This window comes from Hippichthys cyanospilos, chromosome 8, assembly GCF_059441005.1.
Source record: "Hippichthys cyanospilos isolate Australia breed blue-spotted pipefish chromosome 8, RoL_Hcya_1.0, whole genome shotgun sequence".
In the NCBI taxonomy this organism is placed as follows: Eukaryota; Metazoa; Chordata; class Actinopteri; order Syngnathiformes; family Syngnathidae; genus Hippichthys; species Hippichthys cyanospilos.
The window spans coordinates 5,065,171-5,083,905 of NC_142376.1; the positions used below are offsets into that span (position 1 = coordinate 5,065,171).

General features: G+C 39.0%; 1 protein-coding gene across 4 annotated transcripts in view; it reads right to left on the bottom strand.

Moving 5' to 3' along the window:
- Positions 1-18,735, bottom strand: part of LOC148419908 (protocadherin-15-like) — a 226,850-nt gene that overhangs the window by 119,996 nt on the left and 88,119 nt on the right. For all 4 annotated transcript variants that reach the window (XM_088421421.1, XM_088421419.1, XM_088421420.1 and 1 more), the window contains 3 exons: positions 5,394-5,554; positions 3,173-3,328; positions 931-1,050 (listed from right to left, as the gene is read on the bottom strand). In XM_088421421.1, the coding sequence (XP_088277547.1) occupies positions 931-1,050; positions 3,173-3,328; positions 5,394-5,554 (437 nt within the window). The remainder of the gene's footprint in view (positions 1-930; positions 1,051-3,172; positions 3,329-5,393; positions 5,555-18,735) is intronic.

The window sequence follows — 18,735 nt, forward strand, 5'->3', positions numbered from 1 at the left end:
CGTTTGCAAATAGTATTGCGGGAGGATGTGAAAACTCATGCGTAATGTATGAAATTTTAAATAAGAGTTTCATACATGCCGCCACTTGATGGCAGCAGAGATCGTAAACTAAGTTACGAGCAAACTGACTTTTACTTATGTAGCGCATTTCTATCTTTGGTACTCAAAGTGCTTTACACTTGCTAGTCATTTCAACGCTGATCATAAAAAAAGATGACCATGTACCGTATTTTCCGCACTATAAGGCGCACCCAAAAGCCTCAATTTTTTTAAAAATCTGATGGTGCGCCTTATAATCAGGTGCGCCTTATATGTGGATCAATATTGAGATTGGGATTCGTAGATGGGGAATGAACCGATGAAGTAAGCTTTACCGGTTTCTTTTGTGTGTTCACAGTTGAACAAGGTTGCTCATATTGATTGAGTTTAGAGTTATTATTTGAGTTATTATTGTTATTACTTTCAGTATTACTATATTGTGATTGAAATCGTTTTAAAATATGCTATTAATTAAGGGCTTATAATTCGGTGCGCCTTATATATGGAAAATGTTTTTAGATATGTCATTAATTGAGGGTGCGCCTTATAATCAGGTGCGTCTTATAGTGCGGAAAACACGGTACGTGGGACATCTGGATTTTTTAAAAACGTAAAAATATGTCTTAGGGATTGAATGAGTTGATTTCCAATCGTAATATCGCTGGAAACAGAAAAAAAAATCAATTTCAACCTCCTAATAAGTGTGATATATGGCACCAGGCCACTACCGATTTGGTAGCTTTGCAACCAGTATCAGATTAGGACAAGCTTTTCAGTATCCAAGGTTCAGCAATGTATTTGGTTATTTTTAATAATTTCCACGCTAAATGTTACCAAGACAAATCTTCCAATGAGCGAAAATACGATTGTGGAAAAAATGGTAATACATACCGGGTCATTGGCGTTATACAGGACGCTGTATTCTATATGTCCATTGGGCCCGTCATCGATGTCGGTGGCTCCGTTTCTACCCGAGAAGCCGGTAAATATTGTCGTTCCCACCGGGGTGAGCTGTAAGAAAAAAAAATAAATAAAAGGCGGGACTTGTAGTCATGTCAGCACCTCTTCCAGCCTCCCGTTTGTTTGTTGTTGTTAAGAGGGCGCCTTATGCATGGTCCTAGCCATTACGGGGTCCACTCCACGCCATTAACGAACACGGCCAAGCGAATGAAAAAGGGAAAACGTTGCCGTCAGCAGCGGGGCCGCAGCTCAGGGCTTATGCACACTGCTGACAGAATAATAAAAGTAAGTATGAGAATCAGCGTGGGTCCCGGGAGCCCTCGGAGAGCTTTTTGTGCGCCGTGACTCACGCTACGGCGCCGCGATAACACACCGGACCTTGAGCGTATGCGCGCAACTGCGAGAGTCAAAAGTGAAGATTGATCACAACCCTGCGGGGGAATTATCATCCGACGCTGCAGTTGTTGGGGGTAGGTGAAGGCGCAGCGTGCTAGAGCAAACTCGCACAATGGCCCGCCGAACCCTCGCAGCCGGAACGTAGCCGTGGCAAATGAAACGCGTGCGTGAGTTTGAACGAAAATGGACAAAACAAGAGGAGGATTTCGTTCCGCCAGAAGGAAATGTGTTTGTTGTCGTTCTTATTGAAAAAAACAAAAGAAAAAACGGTATTTTTGAGTATGGACTACATGCTCACCAAAGTGCGTTTATTCTGGTGAAAACGTACGGTGTATTTTAGGTAAACTCGATAGAGCGACAATAAGTACTCGGTAGCAGAACATCTGGAAGATTTTTGCGCTTGAAATAACTTCACTGATTGAACAGGAAGTCAGCCATTTTGGTTTGGAGCAGTGGCTCTCTCTCTCTCTCTCGCTCTCTCTCTCACTGTCTGTGCTGAAACTGACGGACTTCCTACACTTTGCTTTCTAGCCAAGTAAAAATCTCTCTCCTTTCTCTCCCTCTCTCTCTCTCCATTGCACAGACACACAGACACACACACTCTCTCTCTTCTCTCTCACTCTCTCTCTCTTCTCTCTCTCGCTCGCTCTCTCGCTCTCTCTACTACAAAGTGACAGAGATTCCCCCACACTTGTTAACCAAGTGAACATCTCTCTCTCTCTCTCTCTCTCTCTCTCTCTCTCTCTCTCTCTCTCTCTCTCTCTCTCTCTCACTTTCTGTGCTGAAACTGACGGACTTCCTACACTTTGCTTTCTAGCCAAGTAAAAATCTCTCTCCTTTCTCTCCCTCTCTCTCACTATCCCTCTCTATCTCTTTGTTAAAAAGCGACAGACTTTGCTTTTTAGCCAAGTAAATCTCTCTCTCTCTCGCTCTCTCTCTCTCCCCCCCTCTGCTAAAAAGTGACAGAGACTCTCAAAACTTTTTAGCCAAACGAAAATCTCTCTTTCTCCTTCACTTTTTAGCCAAGTACATCTCTCTCTCTCTCCCTCTCTCTCTCTCTCTCTCTCTGCTAAGAAGTGTCTCTCTCTCTGCTAAAAAGTGTCTCTCTCTCTCTGCTAAAAAGTGAGACTCTCGACACTACTTTTTAGCCAAGCAAAAATCTCTCTCTCTTACTTTCTCTCTTTCTTTCTTTCTCTCTCTCTCTCTCTCTCTCTCTCTCTCTGCTAAGAAGTGTCTCTCTCTCTGCTAAAAAGTGTCTCTCTCTCTCTGCTAAAAAGTGAGACTCTCGACACTACTTTTTAGCCAAGCAAAAATCTCTCTCTCTTACTTTCTCTCTCTTTCTTTCTCTCTCTCTCACTCTCTCTCTCTCTCTCTCTGCTAAAAAATGACAGACTCTCGACACTACTCTTTAGCCAAGCAAAAATCTCTCTATCTCTTTCTCTCTCTCCATCCCTCTCTCCTTTTCTTTGCTAAAAAGTTACTCTTGATAATTTGCTTCGTAGCCAAGCAAAAATCTCTCTCTCTCTCTCTCCCTCTACCACTCTCTCATTGTGTTTCCTACAGTGACACTCACCACACTTTGCTTTTTAACAAAGTAAAATTCCATCTTCCCCTCTGTTAAAAAACAACACTCCACTTTGCTTTCTAGCCAAGTAAAAAATCTCTCCCTCTTTTCTCTCCCTCTCCGCTAAAAAGCAACATCTTCCACTTTGCTTTCTACTCGAGCAAAGAGATGCGTTTCATCGTGCGGGGCTCTCAAATCTCGCCGCACGCTTACCTCATTGACTGCCACGTAGTAGCGCGGATGCTGAAAACGCGGCTTGTTATCGTTCCGGTCCCTCACCACGATCCGGACCTCGTGCAAAATAACAGTCCCGACCAGCTCGTTGGTGCACTGGACTTGAACCACAATGGTGGTGATGTAATTGGGAGGCTGAAAGAGAAAACAATTCGTCCCAGCGTTGTCTGTTATTCTTTGTTTATGCGCGGCGGGTTATCATAAACTTATTTTTATTTTTCAAGCTGACGTAGTCCTAAGTAGAGTCTTTCGTATTTTCATATTCGCTTGCTGTTAAATGTCTGCATCCATTTGCTCATTAGCGCCAAATTCATCAAAATTGCCTGCCAACAATTCCAATTGTGACATTTCGGGTAAGCGGACAATTATTAAATTGTCATGCACAGAAAAACAAATTATTCTTTTTCTTGTTTGTTTTGGATTCTCAGTAAGCCTGTGGAGCCTACTTTTTTTTTTTTTTTAATACGGCAATATTTCGACTGCGCCATGAATACGTTGGCTGGGGTTATAGCTCTTTTTATTTTCTTCTTCAGTATAGAGAGTATTTTACTTGACTATTTTATTTGACTATGCACACAACGCCCATATGTTTTTTTTTTATGTCTATGCACTCACTTTCTAAGGAACCACAGTCAGAAAAAAGACAGTGAGCAAAATAGTTGCGCAAAAAAACAACAGATGTCTCTCACTATGAGGGAACCAAACAACTAATGGCGGCCAGATGTTATTTCGAGTCACAAGTTCACTCTTGGAAAAAAAAAAAGGTAAGTTAGGGCACTATTAAGTAAAGGCAACACTCTATTAAGGCTTTTTTGCCCAATAGCATACCGTATTTTCTGCACTATAAGGCGCACCGGATTATAAGGCGCACCCTCAATTAATGACATTTGAAAACGTTTTCCATTTATAAGGCGCACCGGGTTATGAGGCGCACCCTCAATTTTTGACATTTTAAAACCTTTTCCATATATAAGGCACACTGGATTATAAGGCGCACCCTCAATTAATGACACATTTTCAAACTTTTTCAATCACAATATAGTAATACACAAGGTAATAACAATAATAACTCTAAATTCTCAATAGCATAATAACTCAGTCAATGTGACCTGTAAACACACAAAAGAAACAGGTAAAGCTTACTTTATCACCATTCCCCATCTACGAATCCCAATCTCAATATTGAGCCATATATAAGGCGCACCTGATTATAAGGCTGATTATAATTTTTTTTTTTTTTTTAAATCAGTCTGGGTGAAAGCTGATGTTGATTTCGAAACTTTTTTTTTTAATCTCGTGATTGACATTCCTACACACTCACTGTCACGGATAATTGCTTTTTTCCCCTGTTGACCATCAAGGTATAAAGGTTTTAATTAGTCCAAAATTGCAGTTTGCTAATTGAGGCTATCAAGCATGTCAAGTTTGATTTATGACTTCTCTTATCTGTCCGTTAACGATAAGCAGGAAAGATGGATGTGAAAGCCTGCAAAAATGATTGCAAAATGACTCAAAAACAGAAAAAGGAAATGAGGCATTTTTCTTGCAATAACTCTTATTTAGGGGTAATAAAAAAATAATACTTAAGTTCCTTCAAAAGTTAAGGAAATTGAACTGTATTCTGAATGTGATTTATTAGAAATAGAACACAAGATTATTTAAATTGAAAAAAAAATACAACAGATTCCTAGCACACAAAATAGCTGCAGAAATGTGCATGTTTTTGTGATTTTAAAATAAATTAAAAAAAATGAAAATGAATTAAAAAAATAAAATGCAATCAATCCAGTGTTTTGTTTTTTTTTTCACGCATGGCCAACACATAACAAAAAAATACAAAAACAAACAGGCTTTGAGCCTGTGTGGCTTTTAATTTCCATTTAATCTATTCTTAATTTTTATAGTTCCCCACTTATTCTCAGGGTTTAAGAATTAATGGCCTCAATAAAGAACAGGCTGGAGTTACGACGAATATAAAAATAAATGCATGTTTATAAAGCTTTTATCACCAACCATAAGCGTACTAACCTTCAGGGCACAAAGAGACCAATGCTCCCGCAATTTATGATCCTAAATTAGAAACGCTTCTTATTTAAACAATAAAGTCAAATGTATTTAAAATAAATATATTTAAAAAAAAAAAACAAAAAAACATGAGTCCATTTTATTTCCCGGCCACCACGCGAACGCAAGTACTTACATCTCTGTCCAGAACGCGGCCAGTGCTGTTCAGGTAGAGCCTCTGTCGTGCCGGTTCCAAAATCACCCAGTAGTCGTGGTTGTCCAGTAAAGTCAGCGAGATGGTTCTGCCTGGGTCCTGGGCGCGCCCGTTTATCTGCATGTTGTCCACCAGAACCGTGCCTAAAACGAAGAAAGGAGAAGGTCTTAAATTCAGTTTGGAGCAGCGACAGCTTTTTATTTGATCATTGAAGAAAGCGGGATGCCACAAGATGGCAGCAAAGAACTGTTTTCATTATATTGAAGCTCCTCAACTCACTTGAAAATAATTATTAGGGAAAAAGCAAGATGCCACAAGATGGCAGCAAAGAACTGTTTTCATCGCATTAATGCGCCTCAACTCACTTGAAAATAGTTCTTAGGGTAAAAGCCAGATGCCACAAGATGGCAGCAAAGCACTGTTTTCCTTATATTGAAGCTCCTCAACTCATTTGAAAATAATTATTAGGAAAAAAGCAAGATGGCAGCAAAGAACTGTTTCCATCACATTAACACGCCTCAACTCACTTCAAAATAGTTCTTAGGAAGCAAGCGAGGTGCCACAAAATGACAACAAAGCACTGGTTTCATTACGTTGAAGCTCCTAAACTAACTTCAAAATAGTTCTTAGGGAAAAAGTGAGCTGCAACAAGATGGCAGCAACGCACTGCTTTCATTACATTGAAGCTCCTCAACTCACCTGAAAATAGTTCTTAGGGAAAAAGCGAGATGCCACAAGAAAGCAGCAAAGCACTGTTTTCATTACATTGAAGTTCCTCAACTCACCTGAAAATAGTTCCAAGGGAAAAAGCGAGATGCCACGAGAATGCAGCGAATCACTATTTTTAACACATTAAAACTCCTCAACTCACATGAAACTAGTTCTTAGGGAGCAAGCGAGGCACCACAAGATAACACAGCACTATTTTCATCACATTGAAGCTCCTCCACTCACTTCAAAATACTTCTTAGGGAGCGAATAAGATGCCACAAGATGGCAGCAAAGCATATTGAAGCTCCTCAACTGACTTCAACATAGTTTTTTGGCACCGTGATACCACAAAAATGCACTAAACCATCAAATATTTCCCCCTATTGTATGTATAGACACATTTGCTAATGACGAAGATAGGTAAGAAAAACGGGAGGCGTTTATGACTTGAGGAAATTCAAATTCATCGCTTTTGCATCACCCCTTTTTTAACTCATTCGCCGCCAGCCTGATTAAAATGGATTTTGAACTTTTTTAGCCGTCGATGGCAGTCGAGCGAGTAAACGTAGTCCCCCTAACCATCAATGGTAGTGAATGAGTTGGACTATTGCATTATTGTATAAGTGAAGGTGTCAGATTGTAGCCATGTCCTAATAAAACGGCGTTTTCTGCAGACAAGCCTTTTATGTGGCCCGTAATGATTAACCCGAAGGCGGGCAGCGCACGGGCGGCAACGGCAAAGCTTGTAATTGCTATTGATTGAACGTGAAAACAGGACTAGCGCCTTGGAGGACGGGCCCTTTTCCTCCCGCTGAAGGCTGTTTATCAAAAGGCTGTTAAGTCACTTGACTTTTAAGTGACTAAATTAGTTACATTCATTAAATAACTGCGACTTGACAGAGGAACGAGAACGCTTCGAGGAAAGCGTCAATCGGATCAATGGTGAAAAAACTAAGACAGCCAGCTTAATTGTTTCATAGTTTTCCGGTCTTAACTCATTCAATACCAAAGACGTCATTTTACGTTTTTAAGAATCTGGACATCATCCAATCCCAGAAATTTTAATTTTTTTTTTTTCCAAATATTTTCAAGTGTTGTCTAAAAATGGCTGGTACTAAGAGTTGATTATTTGCACGTACAGTATCACCAAAACGCCTGTCCCCCAAAACCCTTATTTCAACACGAAATCCATTCTTCTTTCCTTCCTCAAAAAGACTTCTGGCTCTGGCTCTGTTTTTTTCCACACCATCAATACAGATCAACCTAGCAACACTGCAGAGCTTGATTGCTCTGCATAGCGCTGCCTCCCAGCTGGCCTTACTGTCTCCAACCCGTGATCTGATTGGCTATCTATCAACTATATGTTCCTATCCACTTACGGTGCACGGACGCCTGCACTGTTGATTCTGAAGGCCTTGGGCAGATTTCATGCAGCTTGGCAACACAAGTTAGCTGAATTGGATAAAAACTCAAACCTAAAAATACAACACTGGAAGGAGCATAACCAAATGAACATGAACATGAACACACACACACACACACACACACACACACACACACATATATATATATATATATATATATATATATATATATATATATATATATATATACACACATATATATATATACACATATATATATATATATATATACACATATATATATATATATATATATATATATATATATATATATATATATATATATATATATACACACATATATATATATATATATATATATATATATATATATATATATATATATATATATATATGAAAACCCCACCATTGGGGAATACTCACACACGCTATTTGACAGGACGTTCATAGCTAGCAATCAGGCAATTATTCTTTAATCACTTGAAAATGGCTCACTTGACATCGACTACATATTCCTCCCACACAGAGAAGAGAAATAAAAATATGATTTTATAGTAGTGACAGCTGAAGTGTATGGAGGGATTTTTCCATGGGATTTAAGCAAACTAATCCATCAATTGTGGAGCTTTACTGTAATTATTTTTTCAATGGGAAACACTTTGAAATATATATATATAAATTTATATGCTTACTAAAACTAGCATGCATTCAAAATTAGTCTTTTTTTTCCCGTCACCGTTCACCAGCTCAGAAAAATTTCACCAAATCGCTGTCAGACTTGCCAGCTAATTATAATTGAACTCACCTACAGTGAGATTTGTTTCTGCAGACCCAATTTAGACAAATTGTTGAGATGTGTGTACAGCTCCCATTTGTAATAACTTCAAACAAAAAGCTAGTACAGAAGCAATTAAGAGGATGCCAGGGACGTATTTCCACGTTTTTTTTTAATAGTCCGGACATCATTCCAGATATTTAAGTATTAAATCCATACTTAAGTACATTAAACATATTCATTTCCAGATACTTAAGTCCTGAATCGATACTTAAGTATTTGGTATTGAATTTCTGGACTCTTAAAAAAAAACGTGAAAATACGTCCCTGGCACTGAATGAGTTAATTATTCATGATGCATTTTTGCAGAGTCACAGAGACTCCCAAATGGCGGCCTTAGCATTCCAAGCATCATCAGCCCCTGCTGCATTTGCATGCTCCTAGTAATGACTGCTCCCAGTTTGTTGCGCGTGATGCGATCACGGCGAGCGGCGCTATAATCATCCGTCGCACTCGGGCACGAATCTTTGAAAAATGATTCCTTGTAGAATTTAATTTGGGAGTCATAACAGCTCCCCGTTGCCGCGTCATTATGGCAGAATATCACATTTAAGTGCTTGATGATGTTCCTCAGACAAATCCAAAACTTGTTTTGTGAATTTGAATGAAATTTACGCCGAGTCATCGCGTCACAAATAATCATTTGTCCCACGCCATGCGAAGTGGGCTCGCTTTTTTATCCGTAATGATCTTATTAGAGCCTCTTTAGAAAACGAATGAGATGGGATTATGAAACGCGCGGAAAGAATCCAAGGCTAGCGCATTTGTCGGCGGCTGAATTATTAGCAATTTATTAAAAGAAAATGCAAATCATGGAGGTCATAGATCTTATTTGACGTCTTAACCAATGAAAGTATTTCATTGGCTTACGCTGCATTACAGCTGGCTGGGAAATCATCGGTATCAGCAAGAGAGAATTATTGAAGGTGTGGAGAGACTGTTTATCTCATGAAATGGTAAAGGTCAATAAATGTCAATAGATTATTGACCGGCACTCATTCACCTGAGCAACCTTTTTTTTTTTCCCGCTTTTTTTTTTTGCAAAGTTTTGCGATAAAGTGTGCAGTTTGGTAGGAAGCCATGGTTAGCTTTCAGATTAGATCATTTCGAAGCAGCTTGGGATTCCTGTGTCGCAGATAATCGGAGTTATAATTACGGATGGAGCAATTATCGGCAGGGTTTATCGGGGCCGATAATCGCCATTTTGGTGGAAATCATCATCGGGTTTTTTTGTTATCTTGTGGTCGGTAAACGCTGCAATTAGAACCCTCCGGTAATCCAGTTTTGCACTTCTCTGTTGGTCCCTCCCACAGCAGCGTTCGATTGTTTAGCTGTGCAAGATGCAGAGCCAATCAGTAGTGAAAGCCATATATGGCTTTACGCAAAATAAACAAACAAACAAACGATAGAGAGATAACAGAATTTGGAAGGTAGGATTAAAGCCAAAAATATGGGTGTGTCTTATAAGTGCCGATTTAATTTTTCTTTTTTTTTAATCCAACACCATTGAAGGAAGATTGTTCCGTCAGCCACATAAAGCGAGTTTTGACGCACAGATATGCATTTATAAAATGGCCACATTCTTACTACATGTCATGACAGGAACGGTGGTTTTCTTTTCAAATGAAGAGCAAACACATTGGAACATGAAGAAATGTACGATGTTGCTGAATTGTCTTACAGTAGTTAATTTACAAAATTTCGTATGCCTCTTTTTTTCTTAATTTTTTATCCAGATTGTCTTTTATAGATAACATTATACAAACTATCTTGCAGAGTTAATCTTTTTTTTTAGCTCTGCCCTCATTTAGCATCTCACAGGTTATAAATTATGGTAAAAGGTAAAAAACTCCTGTCCTAGACCACTAATTCAACATTTTTTCAACTAGATACCCCACGTGAAATGTTTTTCTTCAAGCCGAGTACCCCCTAAATTCCTATTCTTTATAAAATCTAACAAAATAAAGGTGTATACCATTTCGTAATATATAATATATAATATATAACACAAGTGGTTTCATGTTCCAATTAATTTGCTCTTAATTTGAAAATGAAAGCACATTAAAGTAGATTTGCCGATACCTCAAGAAACTATGTTAATAAATGACATACCGCATGACGTGCCAGGGGTTCGCGCACCCCCATTGGAGGACCACTGGCCTTGACAGATGACTGCCAATACGTTTTGAATCTCTTCTGAGATTTAAAGAAGGTAGCGTGGCACCAAAGTTTTGAGGAGGAAAAAAAGAGAAAAAAAAAAAAAGCCCGAGCTGGTGTTCGTCACTGCTTTTGTTTCTTTTGTGATGCATCGTTAACTTCAATTATCCCGCCTGATGAAACCCATGATTTCTTTATCCACCTTTCATGCCCAAATAACCTCACCCAGCAAAAAAAACATGCACACCAGCTGTCAGAGGCCACATTACGCAATGCGCAACAGCGCTACCATCTAATTGCGTGTTTCATGCTCGGGCAAATTAAGATTTGTTGTCTTAAAGCCACCGAAGCTTTCCGAATGCTTAATTGGTTATAATTTGCATTTCGTATAGTTTGACAGAACGCAACATATGTGTGCTGTGTCTTGGCACCAACCGACATCATCTGTGTCATTTAATACGAAGCTTTCCGAGAAATGCTCGAAAAGACACAATCACCACATCTTTTATCACATTGCGTCCCATTAATATGGTCGACATGGGAAGCACATGCTCCAGCGCGGCTCCGAGCAGACTTTTTGTCGATGCAGGGGCCTCGAAAATTGCCATCCTCTGAAACTGGGTTAATTTCAGCTGGGGCGACACTATCAACTTTTCGGCGACACACTAGCAGCCGGCTAATTCAGTTTTAGGGAACTGACGGTAATTGGCCAGATTGCTAACGTCCCTTCCCGATTCCAAAATCCTGTGTAACGGGAGCCCAGAAGACATTCTTATGGAATAAAGGGAGCAAACTTATGCTAATTTGACTGATGACTTGCATTCATGTGGAAGGAAGCAATAAAAATGCCTGTAAAATACTAGAAAAGCAAAAAATGGAATTAAACATTCGATATAAAAAGTCTATGCGGTGTTCCCTTGCCACATTGCGCGACTCTTTTTGCAAGAAATCTTGCATTGTGGGAAATGGGGCTGCGGGGAGAGTTAGCGGCCACTAAATTTGAAGCACTGTTTGTTGTGCGTTTTAAAAGAAAACGAAGTTCGTGCCCAAAGAAACAAATGCTTGTTCGGCCTCCGTATTAGAGAACGAAAGGTAGGCAAGGTTTTATTAAACTCATTTCATCCTTTAACTTTTATCCGGCCCCCATTAACTCTTTCAGTGCCAAGCGTTATTGGAAAGGAAACCTCTAGAAAGCCAGTAATTTAGCAAAAGTATACTGTGTGCTATGTCTATGTAAATATTCATACTGCCATATGAAAGATTGACTTCCATTCTTCAGTTTGATTTGCTCAAGGTAATAGGTGTGTTGTAAGTGGAGGAACACTGCCATCCAATGGTCACAGTTAGCACTACAGTGCTCAATCAGCTTATATTAGGTAAGCATTAGTCAAGGGTGCCAGCTACCCTCCATAAAAAAACGTATTTGTTGAGAATTCAGTGATTTCTTATTGTTAATACTAATTTAAAAGACGAGAATTCATGTCCATAGCACTGAATTAGTTAACAGCAAAATACGAGAAACACTGTATACTGTGAAATGGGAAAATCCTACTAAAGCGCCTGAATTTTATTTGGGGCTACTTAGAGGTTCATTAAATTGTTGAGAACTCACATTTAGGCAACAATTTTTCTATTTTTTTTTAGCTTAGGGCAGGGGGTGTGAAGACAAACGCTTTCAATACCAGGTGTGTCCCATACCTGCAAGGTTCGTGCCTACTACTCAGCAGTCAACCTTGTAATTCTGGTCAGGACGTCACAGTATTTTATGACTTTTGGACATTTATATTACTAGCCTTTGTCCCAAATCAGGTCACTGAGGACATACAGTATAATTTAATGTGGACATCAGTGAAACACGGGCTTCTCCGAGCAATTTCCAAGCGACGCCCTTAAAAATACTTCAGGGGAGCAAATAAAAGTCTGGCTCGATCCAGACCTTTATCTGCTTTCGGTACTACGGAAAGACTATTGTTTGCCTTGTGGGACATTAAAGAGCTGATTTACTAAAGGGTTGTAAGTGCAAAACTGGTGCAAAAAAAAATAATAAAAAATGTTGAATCGAATCTCTTAACCAGGTGCGCTCAGGTTGCATGAGCCAAATTGCAGCAGAGTTTATCTTGAGTGTTCTGGGAGGAACGATGAATTTAAGCAAGCGCAAAGTGATTCATCAAACCTGAGACAAATTGCGAAAGAGGATTTCGCTTTTTTTTTTTTAAACATCATATCTGAAATGCCAATGAGACCAGACAAGAAGTTTGGGATTTTTTTTTTTGTGAAACAGCGTTGCCCTGGCAACGCACTGTACTTAATTCTGTAAATATTAGCTGGTAGAAGCGTCACATCTGAATGCTTGTTCCAATTCTGTGCCAATTATTGTCTTTAAAACTTGTATAAGTATACAAAAGTGTATCCTTTTTAACTTTAGAAGAAAAAAAGCAATAATTGGAAGCGTGATAACCAATTGGTAGTCCCATGTTGAACTTTGACATGTTGTCATCATCTGGGTGAAATTTCAGCTCCCTAGGGTAAATGCAAGGCAGTATTTTGACCATTTTTCGGTCATTTTCTTCCATGTCGTTCTCGCTGTATTTTAGCCAAGGGATGGCATGCCATGTTGAACTTTGACATGTTGTTGTCATCTGGGTGAAATTTCAGCTCCCTTGAGTAAATGCAAGGCAGTATTTTGACCATTTTTGGGTCATTTTCTTCCACGTCGTTCTCGCAGTATTTTAGCCAAGGGATGGCACTTTCTTGGAAGAGTAATAACTAAGTGGTCATGCCGTATTGAACTTTGACATGTTGTTGTCATCTGGGTGAAATTTCAGCTCCCTAGGGTAAATGTAAGGCAGTATTTTGACCATTTTTCGGTCATTTTCTTCCACGTCGTTCTCGCTGTATTTTAGCCAAGGGATGGCACTTTCTTGGAAGTGTGATAACTAAGTGGTCATGCCATGTTGAACTTTGACATGTTGTCGTCATCTGGGTGAAATTTCAGCTCCCTTGGGTAAATGCGAGGCAGTATTTTGACCATTTTTCGGTCATTTTCTTCCACGTCGTTCTCGCTGTACTTTAGCCAAGGGATGGCACTTTCTTCGAAGTGTGATAAGTAAATGGTCATGCCATGTTGAACTTTGACATGTTGTCGTCATCCAGGTGAAATTTCAGCTCCCTGGTGTCATCTTTCCCTTTTAAGTAAATGACTTTGATGTAAAGATCAAAGGATTGGACAAAATATGTCAAAAGAGTGTATAAAAGCTTGCCTGACTTTTTGGGGAGTGTTTGAAGTCAAACAAAAACCATGCCAAGTTGAAGTATATTAAAAAAAATAACGAGGAGGCCTCTAAATGAGTTTCGCATAAACCATTGTCCAAATTAGGATTCGTTACAAAGTTATTACTCCGACTTGGACCAAGCCTCAAGCAATAACTCTTGCTTACAAATAGTGTATGCATAAAGCACCAGGCTTTAATCTATCCGTATAAACTCATAAAATTGGGACACGATTCTTGAAAACGTAATTAGATGCTACGGCGTAACCCAGAAAAGGTCAGAACCGAGCCGGGGTTGTATCCGGATCCTCGGCAGCTTCCAATTCCAACATGTCATTCTGATTTACAGCCTGGGGCAGCTCTATTGATAATAAATGTCAGCCGGACTTTGTGGGTTTGTGGAGAGTTGTCTTGAAAGACATCCAAAGTATTGCAACAGGCTGTTTTGTCAGTAATAAGTTATTTTCTCTGTTATCGCGCACTGTGAAATCGCAGGAAGATAAAAATAACGGAGCGCGACGTGGGTATAGAACAGAGTTTTGTCGACGCTCGTTTGTGTTGAAAGCGACTGTCTCTGCCTTAAAATGGATGAAAATTCTCTTGGAGAATATAGAGAAACTATTCAATCAATGTTTGCGCCTCCTAAAATACCGAATATTCGGAGATCCGAGCCCTTAGGTCAGATAGTGAAAAACAGAATACAAACCAAAAATGTAAAAAAAAAAATGTGGTCTGTCTTTGTAGCCTGTGAATTGACGTTGACGCTTTAACTGGGCGCCACCTACTGTCTTGAGGTGAAACACATGTCAACAAAGAATCTGCTGTTTGCTGACATAGTTTGACCCCCGCTCATCGGTATGTTGCAAAAATCGCAGGAAAATCAATGCCATAAATCCTCTTAAAATACATGTAAAAAAATGTATTTATAATGGTTTTATATGGTCCAAAATTTGGACAATGATTACTTGTGTATACAAAATCTCGCACATCCAGCTGCAGTCACATAGAAATGTCAGAATTGTTGCATTTTGTAATTTTACATCTTTTAATGATCTGCTGGAAATTTCAACTCCCTCGTGTTTTTTTTTTCTCCTTGATTCTTTTATGTCATCGTAAAAACTTCCATAATTTGTAACATACTGTAATGCCACAAGTGTTAATGACCAGCAGTATGTTGGTTATGTCTCGGGTCTTGTAGCACAGTAGCGTCCCTAAATTCACATAAATGCACTTTTTATGGGCAAAAATAGCAGCTATATGTTCGACTTTTTTTCCGGGATTTTAAAGCCAAGATATCTTCGTGAAGCATATACGACGCATCAAGCATCTTCCTGATATTTAAGGGACTGAGTGCTGGGGCCGCTACTTAAGCGAATTTACTAAGTGGTAAAACTGTCATCAGGAAGAAGCATCCGGAGAAAGTCCATTAGCGCCTTAATTTGGTACACACGTCACATTATACACATTAGCAGTCCATTATCCTCAGATATTTTAAGAAAATCTATTAAAATGTGTTTTTCTTCAAAAAAAAAAGGCCAAGTGCGTCATCAGTTGAAGTTTCAAGAGATTTCCACATTTCCAATTTTAACTCTCTTGTCAAGTTTAATGTATGTTGAACAGCAGTTCGTGTTGTTTGCATTATTTTCAATAAAAGAAGCGAACAGACTGAACCAACGTCTGAGTCCATCCTTGTGCACACACAGAAATATTCATAAAATGAAGAGGATCATGCAAAAATTTTAACGTTTTCATTCGTTACTACTTTTAATTGAACTAGTTGGAGGAGATGCTCCGGTTTGGTCAACACGGGAAGGCATTTCATTTGACTCGTTTATTAAATGTGATCTTTTGGCATATACTGTACGCATAATCATACACTTAATGGAACATGTATGGTGTGCAACTTCGGGGATTTGTGGCAAAATGAACTGTGTCGCGAGAAAAAGGAAAAACAACTGCTTGGCGTGTTACACTGATTGGATAAATGGCACACATCTCTGGGTCATATTGACCCACGGTCATTATTGTTTTTCTTCAGAAATTTAGATTAATCACCTGTTAAAACATAACATTTGATTTGGAATATACAAATTTCTGACACATTTGGGTGAATAAATACGCCCGGGTCAAAGTGACCCAGGAAATGATTGCTGTTCCTTGCAAATTAAACATAAAGGAAAGTACGTTAAATTAAATAAGTTTACCTTGGTGTTAGCTTTAATGCTAACGAGCAACGCAAAAGTTACTAGATGGCCTAAAAGAGGTTTGATGTAGAAATAAAGGCTGTTATAACACTTTAGGTCACGTGAACAACAACGGTGTGCAACACATGTAGACAGACGATATAACAGCAACCACTGGCATACAGTAATTTCTTTATTTGTCACTGCAGCTTAACCATGGCGCCAAAGCGTGCTGTTTTCAATTGTTCAACTTGTACTTTTCTTATGCGAAAGCTTGATATGAACAACACGTTCTTTACATGAGTGCCTGTGTTAATTCCCATTCAAAAAACAAAAGCATTAAGAGCCCGTATGCAAATGAGGCGAGCCTGTTGAACATTACATGAACGCTCCTTCCATGAAAGTATACCGACGATAAGGACGAAGTGAATTACATACAGCTGGCAATTATGTTGACCGTTCATTCACACAATAGTGTGTAATTGCCGGCTTTATTAGCATATCAAACGCCGACACGTTTTAGAGTATGGAACAATTATTTCGAAAGGATGCAGATAAATTAACCTCGCAAATTAAAAATAATTGAAATTTTTTTAGGATGACTTATTTTATTGTTAAAAAAATAGTGGAAATTGAGAAATGATCACATATTAAATCACAATCACGGTATTATCTACAGTATCTGATTTTTTTTTCTAAAAACGCTTTATCCTTTATTTAGCATTCGGGCTAACAAAAATCAGGTTATTCCAAACTCCTTGTTTTTTTTTTTCATAACATAAAACACAAAACGTACACGTTGAGAGCTTGACAGGAAAGACCCCCGCCTTCTTGTTTTCGCTCTCGAATCCACGAGGAACAGGTGTTGTGCGCTAATCCTGTTTTTTTTTTCACATCCCTCTCTAATTACATATTGATGACCCAGCAATCATCATATCAGAAAGTGATCATACAGTGGAACACACGTCGCGCTCGACGCGGGGAACCTGTTTAACATCTAATGAGACATCTGCGTGAAATTCTAGCAAACATGCTAAACAGCGTGTCATGCTCGCTCACCACACGCGCAGTCATTTTCTTTTTTTTTTATTCGCGGCAAATATTTCTCCCCATACACGTTGCAAATGAAGCAGACAAGAGCTTGTTTTGAAACGCAGGAGAAAATTGCCCACTTGGGCGACTGCCGCATCCAGATGGTTGCTCTCCACCTTGTTTTTTTGCAAAACACTTATAAAAAAATAAAACTAGCCCAAGTTGAATAAATGCACTGGTTTCGAATATGAACGATGACAGGAACTGTTGCGGAAGTTCAAAATCAAACGAGACGTGTGGAAAATTGGCATTACCATATTTTCCGCGCTATAAGGCGCACCGGGTTATAAGGCGCAGCGCCAATGAATGGCGCTTTCGGACGATAGTCTCAACAGGCAAAAACTTTTCCAGAGTTTAAATGTCGAATTTAGGGCTAGGTTAGAATTTCTGACTCTCGGTCGAACGAGGTATATATTTGGCGCATCGCATTATAAGGCGCATAGAATAGAAGCTACAGTAGTGGCTGGGGTTGCGCTATGCATACGCTAGCTGGAGCTGTGCCAAAAGTAATGTCAACAAAAATGTGAAATTTATAAACCAGCATTCCCAGGACTCCGTTCACTGAATTATGAATTATGCGTGGCATAAGGCGCACGGGACTATTAGGCGCACCTTCAACTTTTGAAAAAAATTGAAGGCTTGTAGGCAGACCTTGTAGTGTGGAAAATAAGGTAATTCCTTGTAAGTGCTGCCTTGAGATCTGCGTTACATAAGCGGTCCTCCGAAATATTTGCGGTGAACAGCACAATTGTTCAAAAAAAGAGGCTTCGCCCTGTGGAATTTCACTTTCAAAATTAATAAAACATAAATTTCAAGTTGTGTATTTTACACATAACAAACTTAGCTTTAAAGTCTGCTAGCTTAATGCTAACACAATATGAAAGGCTATCTGTTTGATAAGCTTCTGAAATGACGAATAAGAATCTGTCATAATGTTATGATTACAGGTAAATGAAGCTTGTGTCCCTTAATGTGAAGACATCGATCATGTTAATGAGATCTCACAATAATTAAGAAACAGCTGTAGCAATTCTATAAATCAAGTGTAACACGCATTGTGAATGCAATATACCGATCTTAATATTTCTTAATGTTTTTGTTGACATTCCCTTTAGCGCAGCTCCATCTAGTGGATGCTTAATGCAACCCCAGCCACTACTGTAGCTTCTATTCTATGCGCCTTAAAATGCGGTGCGCCCGATATATGAAAAACATTTTAAAATAAGCCATTCATTGAAGGTGCGCCTTATAATCCGTTGCGACTTATAGTGCGGGAAATACGTTATGCATAATTGTAAAATTCTGAGAAAATCACAATTTTATTACAGTTGTAAACTCTAGACAGAACAAGCTTTGCGTATGGGCACCTTGTTGGTGACCGTTGACGTAATGCTTATCTGTCCGTCTAGATTATACTGCCCCCATGTGGCCAAGGGGAACACACCAGACGGAGCAGCACAGTGTTTATTATATTGAAGCAAAAAAGTGGGAAATTAAGAAAAAAAAATAAGTTAAATTTTGTATGTTATATTCTGATCAGCCATGCAGAACATGCACGCAATCAAAAGATTAAAAAAAACTTCAGTGTGTTGGCAGTCATTTTTATAACGGGTGGAGGAACAGACTCCAACTCAACTGGGTTTTAAATCTATATATAGTACTATAATTAGATTTGGTGGAATTTGTATGACT